Source organism: Mercurialis annua, linkage group LG6 (assembly GCF_937616625.2).
Source record: "Mercurialis annua linkage group LG6, ddMerAnnu1.2, whole genome shotgun sequence".
In the NCBI taxonomy this organism is placed as follows: domain Eukaryota; kingdom Viridiplantae; phylum Streptophyta; class Magnoliopsida; order Malpighiales; family Euphorbiaceae; genus Mercurialis; species Mercurialis annua.
In genome coordinates, this window is record NC_065575.1 from 12971459 (window position 1) to 12984326 (window position 12868).

The window sequence follows — 12868 nt, forward strand, 5'->3', positions numbered from 1 at the left end:
GAGGTGAGGTAAATCTAGTAACACATTATGCTGAAAAAGATTCCTGCTATCATTAATGAAAAACAATTCATTATTGATAAGATTTTAGCCTTTCCTGAACTAGATGCAGATATTATTTTAGGAAATGCTTTCCTAAAAGGGCAAAAAGAAAACCGTCCTTTTGTGCAAGATGATGTATTTATCTCAATTGCAGGTGTCAGAATCATAACTCTTGCAAGTCTGCAATTAAAGTTAAAATTTGGTTTTTATTCGGTAAAAGTTTCTGAGTTGTGTGGATCTATACCTTGCGAACCAGCATACAGAGTGCAAGCACAGCGTGGTGAGTCATGGATAGATTGTTTATTTGGATTAGAAATTCCAAATGATACCAATTGGTATGAAAATTTGTGTCAAACACAAGATGTAGTAGAAAAACCTATTACAAAAAGCATACAACTTGCAGGAAATAAATGGGATAAGTTTCTAAACAAGTTAACTGATAACTTTAGTGAAGATCCATTAAAGTTATGGGTTCTAAATGGTATAAAAACCAAACTAGAACTGAAAAATCCTGATACTATCATCAGATCAAAAAATATAACATATTCTGAAGAAATGATAGAAGAATTTGATAAACAAATTCCTGAATTGCTCGAAAAAGGGTTGATTAGAAATAGTGAAAGTCCACATTCTAGTCCAGCTTTTATGGTAATTAATCATGCAGAGCAAGTGCGTGGAAAAGATGGTTATAGACTATCATCAGGTAAATCAAATGACTAAAGATGATGGCTATAAGATTCCTACAGCCGGAGATGTAATTGATAGGTTAAGTCTTAAACGACCGTCTATTTTTCTAAATTTGATTTAAAGAGCGGTTATTAGCAGGTAAAAATGGAAGAAAACTCTATACCATTAACAGCCTTCAATGCTCCTCAAGGAATGTATGAATGGTTAGTAATGCCATTCGGTTTAAAAAAATGTTCCAGGCATATTTCAACGCAAAATGGATAATGCTTTTAAAGCATTAAAGAAGTTTTGTGTGGTCTATATAGACGATGTGTTAGTTTTTTGCAATAATGAAGCTGAACACATGAGTCACCTTGAACAAGTGACTGATATCCTTCAAAAGGAAGGTATGATTCTATCTGAAAGAAAGATAGAATGGTTTAAGGAAAAGATAGAATTTCTAGAGATAGAAATAGCAAAAGGAAAAATATGGCTACAAAGTCATATCTCTGAAAAACTTATCAATTTTCTTGATGAATTGGAAGATAGGAAGCAAGTACAAAGATTTTGTGGACTTGCTAACTATGCTAGACAATTCGTGAAAGATTTGTCCAAATTCTTAGGAAGAATATCTAAGAAATCTTCTGATAACACTCCTTGGTATTGGGATGAAGAAGACACTCTAGCTATACAATAGGTAAAAGAAAAAATGAAAAATTTTCCATGTTTAAATTTACCCTCTGATACAGATGAGTTAGTCTTAGAGACAAATGCTTCAGAAAAGTGTTTGGGTGCAGTCCTTAGAATCAAAGGATGAAAACCTGAACCGATTTGTAAGTATTGGTCTGGAACCTTTAAAGGTGCAGAATTAAATTATCCAATTCATGAAAAAGAAGTATTAGCGGCAAAAAACAGTATGAAAGCTTTTTATCTCTTCTTAGCACCGAAAAGGTTTATTCTTAGAACATATTCTACTTATGTTAAAAGGTTTAGGAATCTGAATTTCAAAGAAGCTAGACAAACTAGACTCTTGAGGTTGCAAGAATGGTTTAGTTATAATAGGTTTGATATTGAATACATTGCATCTGATAAAAATGTAATAGCTGATTCTCTTTCTCGTGAACTTTCTAATATTGCAGATGGATCCTACTGCCAAGAACAAGCAATGTTGGATTTGCAAGAAGGAAGGGCATACAAGAAAGAAGTGCCTTATGAAGCGAGGAAATGAAGAGAACGAGAGCGTTAGCTCTGGTCCTAAAAGGACGAACAAGAGAACAAAGGCTTCAAAAGATAATCTTTGTTGGCGGTGCAAGCAACTTGGTCATTTTACTTCAGAATGCCCAAAAGGAAATAAAGTTGTGAGTTCAAAAGAACTGATAAACCCTAAAAGGGTTTATGAAAAGGTTAAAGAAAAACCTTTGGTTCCCCAAAAGGAACAAAAAGAAAAATCCTTGGTTCAAAAGAACGAGAAGCTGCAAGAGTCTCAAACAACAGGAAGAGACTATTTAGCTGAAGGAGCTGCCAAGCATGGCCTATCAAAAGAACGGGCTGCAAAAATTATTGAAGAAATGCATAGGAGAGAAGACTGTTATGACCAACCTTCTTTAAAAAACAGCTCTGGTAAAAGTCATGAGGCAAGAACCAGCAAACAGGTTAAAAATCCGATCAGAAAGTATCATCAGATACCAGTGTTCAGTGATTTTGAAGATGACTATTCAGACAGTGATGATCTTCTTGACGATGGTCCTGAATGGGATACATTGGGAGAACCCTCTGAAAAATATGACTTTAAAGTCAAATATTCTGTGGAAAAACCAGCACATTCTCAAGAAGAAAAAGATTCAAAAAACGAATCTGAAGATATTGATCTTGGAGGATTTCTTGCATCATTAGAAAATCTTGAGGTTGAACAAACCTGGAATTATAATGAAGACGAAAGTCTTGGTCTTTCAAAAGACGGATCTAATTTGTGTGCAGGTTTAAAAGGAGGAATCCAAAATAAAGATTTTCAGCAAATATCAACTTGGACTCCGCTCAGCAAGAGAAGAAGATTTCCTTAACCATATTTCTGAGAGGAAAAAACTTCTTGAAAGAATGAATCAATATTTGCCCCCAGATGTAAGATACACCATCAAGAAGAAAATAGTTGATTCGATAGATCGTTCTCTCAAAGAATGTTCTATGTTACAACCTTATATCTATTGGCAGTCACATGGATGGTCTAGTTTGCAAGTTGAAGCGGATATGCTGGTGGAAAGTCTAAAATTCACAGAAGCAGGTCTAACTTCAATTTTTAGAAGTGGATTTAGAAACACCCTGGTCAATATTTCCAGGAATTGTGCAAACAGCTTTAAGTTATGCTAAACAAACATCTAAATTTGTTACATTCCAAATTGTAAGTACAATGATGGAATATGAAGAAGATGGCAAGGTCCGATATCCTTATCAAAATTGGGATCTTCGTCCTGTTACCAATAGAGAACTTGTGGAAACCCAGAAAATTAATAGTCAAAATCAAAAGTTAAGGTGGAAAATGTATGAAGAATCAAAGCTCGCAAACAAAGCTCTTCATATTGAATTCCTCAAGTCTGTTCTGGAGAGTATATTTAATAATTCTAACTATATCATTATCGGAGATGGAAGAATGTTCATAACTATCTGGTCCAAAGATCTTGAAGTAGTCGATAATGAAAAATTTATCTCTGGACGAGAAGAGGCAAAAGAATTACTCTTGAAGCTAGTTAATAGAGATGATAGCTTGAATTTCAAATCAGAAACCTTTGAGATTTGGAAGAAAGTAGCTGGGTATAGAGAACAGCTCTTTGAAAAAGCAAGGCATGAGCTAGACGAAATGAATTGGGACCTGCCTGTCACTCACTCACAGGTGGCATGACAAAAACGTCATGTGTGACGAATGCTTCAATACATAATTGAGGCGGACACCCTTCCCAAAGCACTACATGTGAATTGGCCCCTACTACATTAGTTAGTGGAGACAACTTTAGTGTTGTATATGAATCTAATTATTGTAAATTTGTGTGCACCAGCTGGACAACAGTACCAGAGACACCAGCTGTCTTGTTTTATTATTGCGCACTACTTTTTGTTAGTGCTTGTAATTATTGTTGCTTTTGAGTTGGCAAACAGCACTAGAGGCACCAACTACTCGTGTATTTTCCTATAAATACCCTGAAGTTCTATGAACGAAGGGAGCATAAATAAATTAGAGTTTCTTTCATATCATTTTCTGAAGAGTTTTTGCTACTATATACCTTGTCTATTTTACGACGGTTTGTTTTAGTGAAGGAGTGTTTCATAAGTCCCATAACCAATTGAAGTAAGGCGGGCATTCATAACACAAAAGAACCTTCTAGCTGCTGGTGACGAGCGTAAAGGAAGTGGAAGCTATTTGCGGAAGCTTAGTGGACCCTGCTCATTGAAGGTATATATTTTTAGATCAATAAATTATTTTATTTATCTCAAGTTGAAATTTGAAATTTTTTTTTTGGTCAATCAACCAAAAGGCAGCAAATTATATTAATGCTGAAGAAAAACGAGATACACCCAAAAACAGAGAAAGCCACTGCTAACAGGCTAGCAGGCTACAAAACAGAACAGAAAACAACAAAAACTAAAGCCAGAGAACAAAACTCAGACTGGCCAAAGATAAACAAAACTACAGAAGCTCAGCCTCCATCTATCATCACATTTTCCTCATTTCAACTACACTTTTCATCTGCTTAAAGACCAAATCAGGATTGGTAACTTTATGATTAAAAATGGCATCATTCCTGGAGATCCAGATATAATAGACTGCAGTAGTGAACCAGAGCTTTTTGATCCTGGACTCTTTAGATCTTCCTGAGGTTCTTCTTATAAGAAAGCTAATCTCCCTGCTCCAACTCATCCCTTTCCTTCTGTATCCCATAATATCAAGCACAGTACTCCAGATTCTTTCAAAGAAACAGCACTTGAAAAACAGATGATCAATGTTTTCAGGTTCACACCCACAAAGACTACAAGTATCTGAGTCTATAACTTTCCACTTCACAAGTTTATCTTTAGTCAGAATTCTTCTCTTTAAACAAAGCCAAGCAATGAAGGAGAATTTAGGAATATGCCCAGGGAACCAGATCAGATTGTGCCAGATTACTGAGTTATGAGCCCCATTCATTTTCTCAAACAGACTCTTCACATAAAACTTCCCATTCCTGCAAATCTTCCATCTTACTCTATCTTCTTCATTATCTTTAACTTTAAAGTTCTTAGTCACAAAATCCCAAGCATTCTGTGTTTCTTCATCTATTGGATCAGGGAGCTTCCAATCCCCATTTCTCCACAGACTATTGACTTTAGCATCCTTGGGGATCTCTGAGTCTTGGATGTTAACAGATGGAAATCTATTCTTCAAAGCTTTTCCATCAGGCCATGGATCATGCCAAAAGGAAAACCTATCACCACATCCCAGGTTATACTCAAAATAATCAATAATGTCTCCTCTGATCTTCAATAAGTTGTTCCAGGACCAGGAGCAATCTGTAGGCTTGCAGATCCCCCAAAAACTCATTCTCTTGAGCTTATTGTCTATGACCCATCTAGCCCATAAAGTAGCTTTCAAAGTGACAATATTCCAGACATGCTTAGCCACTGCTGCCACATTCCAAGCATGAATAGGTTTCACACCTAAACCACCACACTTTTAGGATTGATAAAATTTAGGATTGAAGTTTTAGCTTGAAGTTTGATGAATGATAATTGCCCTCCTGATTTTTCCATTTAGATCACAGATGTAATACCCCAAATATTTTAGAATAATGTAAATTCCGATAAATTAAGTTAAGATGGATTTAATTTAATGATATCGGGAATTTAAAATAATTTTTATTGAGCGGATTAGCGGGATTGAAGGAAAAAACTTAGAAAATTAATATAAAATAAATTATAAATCCCGAGGTGATAATTATTTCACCAAGGTCCGCGAAATATTTTATAATATTTATGGTAAAAAGTTTCAAGTCAATCGGAGACTGTTCAAAATTTGGACACGGATGCGTTTTGGACTAAAGTGCAACTTTTGAAAAGTTCAAGGATCAAAACGTAAATTAGCTAATTAAGCCCCGAGAATAGCGATTAAAAGATTATTGATGAAAAGTAATAATTTTGGAATCGTATTATTTATTTGGATGTAAATAATATGTACGTAATTGAGTTAAAGGAAATAATTAATCGTTAAGTTAAAATAGAAAGTTTAAAAGAGAATTGGTTTAAGTTAAAGAGATGAAGGATTAAAAGAGTACATTAGCCAAATATATAAAAAAAGAATGAAGTGAATAAAGGATCCAGAATCCTTCACTCTCAGATTCATTTTCTTTTCTTATTTCTTCGACGCTAAATTACGGTTCGTCGCTCGATCTCCGTTTCTCGTCAGTTTCCGATGTTCCATAGCTTGAATTGATCGTATTTCAACGGCGAATCACGGTAAGCTCGACGTTTTCTCGTTTGGATGGATGAATTTCTTGATATATCGAGTTAAAGTTTTAGGCCACGAAACGATTATATCGTTTTTAACGATATTAGAATATAATTATAGCGTTTTGAATATAGATTAAGCGTTTTGGATGCGTTAGGATCGTTTTTACATCGAAAGCACGTCGGAAATGGAGCCAGGGTGAAAACCCGCGGCTGTACGCCGCACGGTCCAACTGTGCGAACGCACAGCAAACTGTGCGAACGCACAGTCTTGAGGGACTGTGCGAACGCATAGTCCTGTGTGCAAACGCACAGTGAGACGTGCGCTCGCACAGTGTTTCAGCCAATCGTTACATTTTGGAAATTTGTAAATACTCGCGTATCGAGATTGAAACCGATTGAATAACAATGTATTTGAGTTAATTAACCAAACGAGGTTAAAAGAGAATTTATTTAAAAGTGATATTCGATTCGTAAACGAGTTAGAAACCGCTTATTGGGATGCACGTGAGAAGCACGATAATCGATAAGAGTAATGCGTCGTGTCTTGAGTCTAGAATCATAGAATATGATTATGATGTGAGTCCATTGTTTTGAAATAGTTTTAGATTCGGCAAGGCAAGGAGCCGCTGGACCAGGAGCTCGGGAAGCTAGACGTTTCTGAGCACCAGAGTATTTTTGGATAAGCGGTCACTGTGAGTTTATACGATTTACTTTTAAATTATTTATACAAGTAAAATATTTTATATTGCTTTATATTTGATTTGAATGTTTGAAATGCAAATTCGTTACTTGAACTGTACATATAGTAGATTTGAAACCGGTATCGATCCGATGGAACATGCTACCTATTGGGCGGCAATAGGACTGTGTGATCACCAGTGTTGATTGGATATAGTTGTAAATTCGATTATGAGTATGAATTTTGAAGTTGGATAATGAATTCGATACGAGCGAGAACTCGGTTACAGTGTAACCTGAGCCCATTATCTAGTGAGTTGGACTCACACTGTGGAACTAAGAAGTTGGTCGCGATCGACGAGGTGGAGTGTCAACACTCCCGGGTCGGACCATTTGGATCAATTCGAGTTGATTATACACGAATGATATGTTCGAGGATTAGGGTTTCAATCGGATCCAGTACTTGGCTGCATATGGTTTGAATACTACTGCATTGCTTTATATTTTATTTGAATACTTATTAGTAAATGTATGAACTCACTCAGTATATTCCCATATATTGACCCCTCACAGTCTTTCCTTTCAGATGAAAGCATTTTAAAGGATGGACTTCCATTTCTTGTTCTGGAAGTTCACAGTGGTTGAAGTATGTGTCAAAGGAAGTATCACTTCATAGCGCTGCAGTAGTCGGTAGGCGTCTATTTGTGAATAATATTGAAGTCAAACGGTATATATATAATTAATTTTAAAGAATGATGTTTTCTCCCGTTTGATTTCTTTAACCAATTGGCATGAGTGAAATTAGTCACGATTATGACTAGAAACAGGGCAGTGCTAGATCTGAGATATCGCTCGGTAAGACCCTAATTTCTAAGAATCATTTGTAATGGTTTTCGAAAAGTAATTCAGATATTTTGATAAGTATAATGGTAATGTTTAAAAAGGTTTTCCGAAACGTTTGATATAGAATAATATATTTAATTCGCGAAAAAATTCATAGTGGTTTTAGGCTTGCTACAGGTTCCGGAGCTACCGCTCCCGTTCCCTAGCGCCAGTCTCGGCTCAATAATTTTGGCCCTGACAAATGAGTAGGTAAGGAACCAGTAATAGGATTGTTAAATTCTGTTGTTGATTGTCTTAATTCTCTAAGTGTGACTTTAGAAACTTTAAATAAATCTGTAGAAAGTTTTTCTAAACATTTAGAAGAGTTGACTCTTAAACAAAGTGAATTTGAAAATTATTTTCTTAAAAATAGAGAACCATTAGGTTTTGTTGCAAGCTCTCGATACTTTCATGAATATGAGAAGCTGAAGGAGTTCAGAAATAACAAACACAAATTTTAAGGATCTTTGAGTAACTTTTTAGTTCCGCCTTTGTATGAGTAGGCTCACAATTGATGGTATCAGAGCCTAGTAGATTTCTGAATATTTCTGAACTGTTTTGAAAAAATAAAAGTTGAATGACTAAAACTGAAATAATTGAAAAAGTTTGAAAATCTGATTAAAAGAAAAAGGACCTAGGATAAAAAGATATCATAGTGCAAGGATGCAGTATAGACAATTGAAAGTGGAGGGACTTAAAGTAAAAAATAATGAAAGTGTAGGGACGTACAGATGTATTCAGCCAATTATTAATAGTTTTTTAAAATTAAAAAACATAAAACATATGCCCTTTATACAAAATAAAGTCGATTTACGAAAAAAAATTGAAAATGTTACTGCAAATTTTTTCTTCCGAAACAATCCCCATAAGATCTGGACCATTGCAGGTCTGGACCATCGCCAAGTCTGTTCTTCATGGAGAACATATCGATCCTCAAATTTGTTCTTCAATTTCTTTTCATAAAGAACAAATCTTCAAATATGTTCTTCAATTTCTTTTTTAAGTTTATTAATTTTTTTAATAAAATATTAAAAATTAATTAATTGTTATGACTTATTTAAACATTTTTAAAATTAAAGGTATTGATGGATACCGAATCCTATTGTAAATATAATGGAGCCGAGTCACAGGAGATCCACTCTCAGGTGATACCGGACTCCCCCTGAAGATCCGAAGATATGAAGGAGACGCCGAATCCCTTAAGATTCGGTGATATGCTAATAAAGACCGAATCCTTAGAGATTCGGAGATATGCCAGTAAAGACCGAATCCCACATGATCCGCCCAAAGCGCGTTAGGTCTGGGATTCGGGTAATCGACTAAGAATGGAAGTATTGTCCTATTTGGACACAAACACTATATATGGAAGGATAAACTCTACTTTAGGAAGATAAGACTATTTAGGAAGACGTTCCTAAATAGGACTCTTATCAGATTAAGGTAGATCACGACAAATCAGGAGAATCCCTACGATATCGCCGAATCCCTACAAAGTAGGATTCACCTGCCTAATACAACTCTACTAGGTATATTCGACTACTATAAAAGGAGCACGAGGTATGCCTAGAATCACAATTACATTCATATACACAAAACGCTGCTCAAAGCTCTAAACTAACTTTAGCATCGGAGAGTTAATCGGACAACCACCGTCCGGTTAGCTTCTACCTTGTTTTGCAGGTCTTACTCACTGGTTCAGAAGGCAGACTCCATCAATTGGCGCCGTCTGTGGGAAAAGCTTAACTAAACTTCAAAAAGAAGGAGCTTTTCTGAACTCAAAAACAAATCTCATTGAAGAAGATGACTTCTGAAAGAGTAAACCTGAAGAATCAAACGTCACAGAGAAAACGGAAAGCAACAGAACTCTCAACTCCTCCTCCAGTAACTTTTGACGGGGAAGACTTCGGGAGAATAGCTGAAGAGCATAACGAAGCTCTAGTGGTAGCCATGATCATCGAACACTGGAACGTTGAGAGAATCCTGATCGATGAAGGAAGCGCAATAAACCTAATAACAAGAAAGGCTTACGAAAGCCTAGGAAGAGAACTAGCAGAACTAAAAAGAAATGCCACACCTGTGGTAGGATTTGGGGGCTCGCCAATTAAGCCCAACGGAACAATTACACTTGATGTCAAGCTAGGAAGGACAAGGAAAAGCGAGGAATTACCTACATGGTTTAGTGTCGTAGAAATCGACTTGTCGTACAACGCGATACTGGGGAGACCTTTCCTCCACGACTCAACCGCCGTGACGAGCGTAAAGGCACTAACCATGAAGTTACCAACGAAACAAGGAATTATCACGATACAAGGAAACCGAGCCGAGGCAAAAAAGTGCTACGAACGAGCAATAAAAGAATCAGGCGAAACAATGGCAATAGAAGAAATCCTTAATCACGACATCGAAGAAAAAGAAACAGCACCCGAAGGCGAAACAAAGAAACTCCAACTCGACAAGGAGAAAAGAGTAAATCTCGGCGCAAACATGAACCCAAAGATCGAAAACGAAATCACGGCCATGCTGAAAAACAACGTCAAAACCTTCGCTGCTAACGCGTCAGAAATAGTCGGGATAGACCCCCAAGTCATTACTCATGATCTAAATGTAGCGGAAGCGGCGAACCCTGTGAAGCAAAAGAAAAGGAAGTTCTCGGAAGAAAAACAGAAAATAATCGCTGAAGAAGTAGAAAAATTGGAGAAAGCGGGATTCATACGAGAATTCCACTACCCCGAGTGGGTAGCTAACGTAGTTATCGTAAAGAAAGCCAACGGAAAAAATAGAATGTGTGTAGATTACTCCGATCTAAACAAAGCGTGTCCTAAAGATAGCTACCCTATCCCAGACATCGATCAACTTGTGGACTCTACTGCTGGACACGCGATGTATAGCCTAGCCGACGCAGCTCAAGGCTACCACCAAATCCAGATGAAGGAGCAAGACCAGGAAAAAACCTCATTCATCACGGAGGGAGGAACTTACTGCTACACGGCGATGCCTTTCGGTTTGAAAAACGCCGAAGCGACATACCAAAGGCTTATGAATTTCATGTTCAAAGACGAGATAGGAAAACGAGTCCAGGTGTATGTAGACGACCTAATCATCAAAAGCGAGAACGAGGAAACCCATGCAAAAGATCTTGAAGAAACATTCAACATACTGAATAAGTTCGGAATGAAGCTGAATCCTGACAAATGCACGTTCGGTGTATAAGGCGGGAAATTCCTGGGATTTATGATATCTCAAAGAGGAATAGAGGCGAACCCCGAGAAGATCAAAGCAATTATGGACATGAAGGCACCAAGAAACGTAAACGAAGTTCAAAAACTCAACGGGCGAATCACAGCACTCGGTAGATTCATGTCTTGCTCAGCAAAAAGATGCTTGCCTTTCTTCAAAGCCCTCAAAGGAACACAAAAATTTGAATGGAATAAAGACTGTGAGAATGCTTTTGAAGAAATAAAGAAGTTCCTCGTCACCCCCCCCCATTGCTCAGCAGACCGCTGAAAGGGGAGACGCTATATCTATATATCAGCACCACATACGAGACTATCGGAACAGTACTGGTGAGGGAAGAAGACAACGAGATGAAGCCAATCTACTACATTAGTCGAGTCTTGAAAGGCGCGGAGACACGATACCCAGAGATCGAAAAAATGGCACTGGCCGTATTAACCACAGCTAAAAAGCTGAGATACTACTTCCAAAGTCACAACGTTGTGGTAAGAACAAATCAACCATTGCGAAAGGCGATCCAACGACCAGAAACGTCCGGAAGATTAGTCCACTGGTCCATCCAACTCAGCGAACACGACATAAGATACGAACCTCGCCCGACTCTAAAAGCACAAGCTTTGGCGGACTTTGTAGCAGAAATAACTCCAACCGAGACTGGTCAGCCCAAACCAGCCTTAGTATGGGAACTTCACGTAGATGGAGCGTCGAATGAAAAAGGAGCCGGAGCAGGAGCCATCCTCAAAGGACCCGAAAAAATCAGAATCGAATATGGAGTAAACATCCAATTCACCGCCAGCAACAATGTAGCTGAGTACGAAGCCTTAATCGCAGGCCTCGGCCTCGCATTAGAAATAAGAACGGAAATCCTAAAGATCTATAGCGACTCCCAGCTGGTGGTAAATCAGGTCAAGGGAGAGTATCAAGCCAAAGAAACAGGGATGATCGAATATCTGGGACAAGTCATGACACAGCTCCAACAGCTGGAAGCACAAGGAGGACAATGGGAAATCATTCAAATCCCAAGAGAGGAAAACACCGAAGCCGACGCCATCGCCAAATCAGCATCAGAACTCGGAGATCTATTCACTAAAATGCAGTTAAAAGAAATTCTCGAATCACCAAGCACCAGAAAAGCAGAAGTCATGACAATCGAAGAGGCCGACTCCTGGATGACCCCATTGATCAAATATCTAGACCACGGCGAATTACCAACAGACAAAATCGAAGCCATCCGCACCATTAGAAAATCTGCCAACTACTCATTTCACAACGGAGTTCTTTACCGAACCTCCTTGACTCATCCATGGTCTAGGTGCGTCTCGCCCCAGACAGGAGAATCCATCTTAAAAGAAATCCACGAAGGAATATGCGGAGCACACGAAGGAGAAGTCACCATAGCAAGAAAAACAATACTCCAAGGATACTACTGGCCGACCATCAAAGAAGATGCGAAAACATTAGTCAAGAAATGTGATAAATGCCAAAGACACGACAATATCAGTCGTGTACCAGCAGTACCTCAAGGATCAATGGAGAGCCCTTGGCCGTTCGCCACATGGGGGATTGATATAGTTGGACCGTTTGAAACGGGAAAACATCAATTGAAATTCCTAATCGTCGCAATAGAGCACTTCACAAAATGGGTAGAGGTAGCGCCAGTCGCAACCATCACTGCAGCCAAAGTAGAGGAATTCTTCAAGAACGAAGTAATATGCCGATTTGGCATACCCCACACTGTAATAGCAGACAACGGCAAACAATTCAATTGCAAGCGGTTCAAGGCATTTTGCAAAGGACTGATGATCAATTTGAAATTTACTTCGGTGGCGCACCCTCAAACAAACGGAATGACGGAAGTCACCAACCGAACCATAGCACAAGGAATAAAAAAGAGGCT

General features: G+C 38.0%; 1 protein-coding gene across 1 annotated transcript; it reads right to left on the reverse strand.

The window, feature by feature from the left end:
- Positions 1 to 4291: 4291 nt before the first annotated feature.
- LOC126687608 (uncharacterized) lies at positions 4292 to 10010 on the reverse strand. Its single transcript, XM_050382165.1, has 3 exons — positions 9905 to 10010; positions 4413 to 5388; positions 4292 to 4307 (listed from the first exon to the last, which is right to left on the reverse strand). The coding sequence occupies exons 1-3, from the start codon at positions 10008 to 10010 to the stop codon at positions 4292 to 4294; spliced, it is 1098 nt and encodes a 365-aa protein (XP_050238122.1).
- Between the last annotated feature and the right edge of the window lie 2858 nt (positions 10011 to 12868).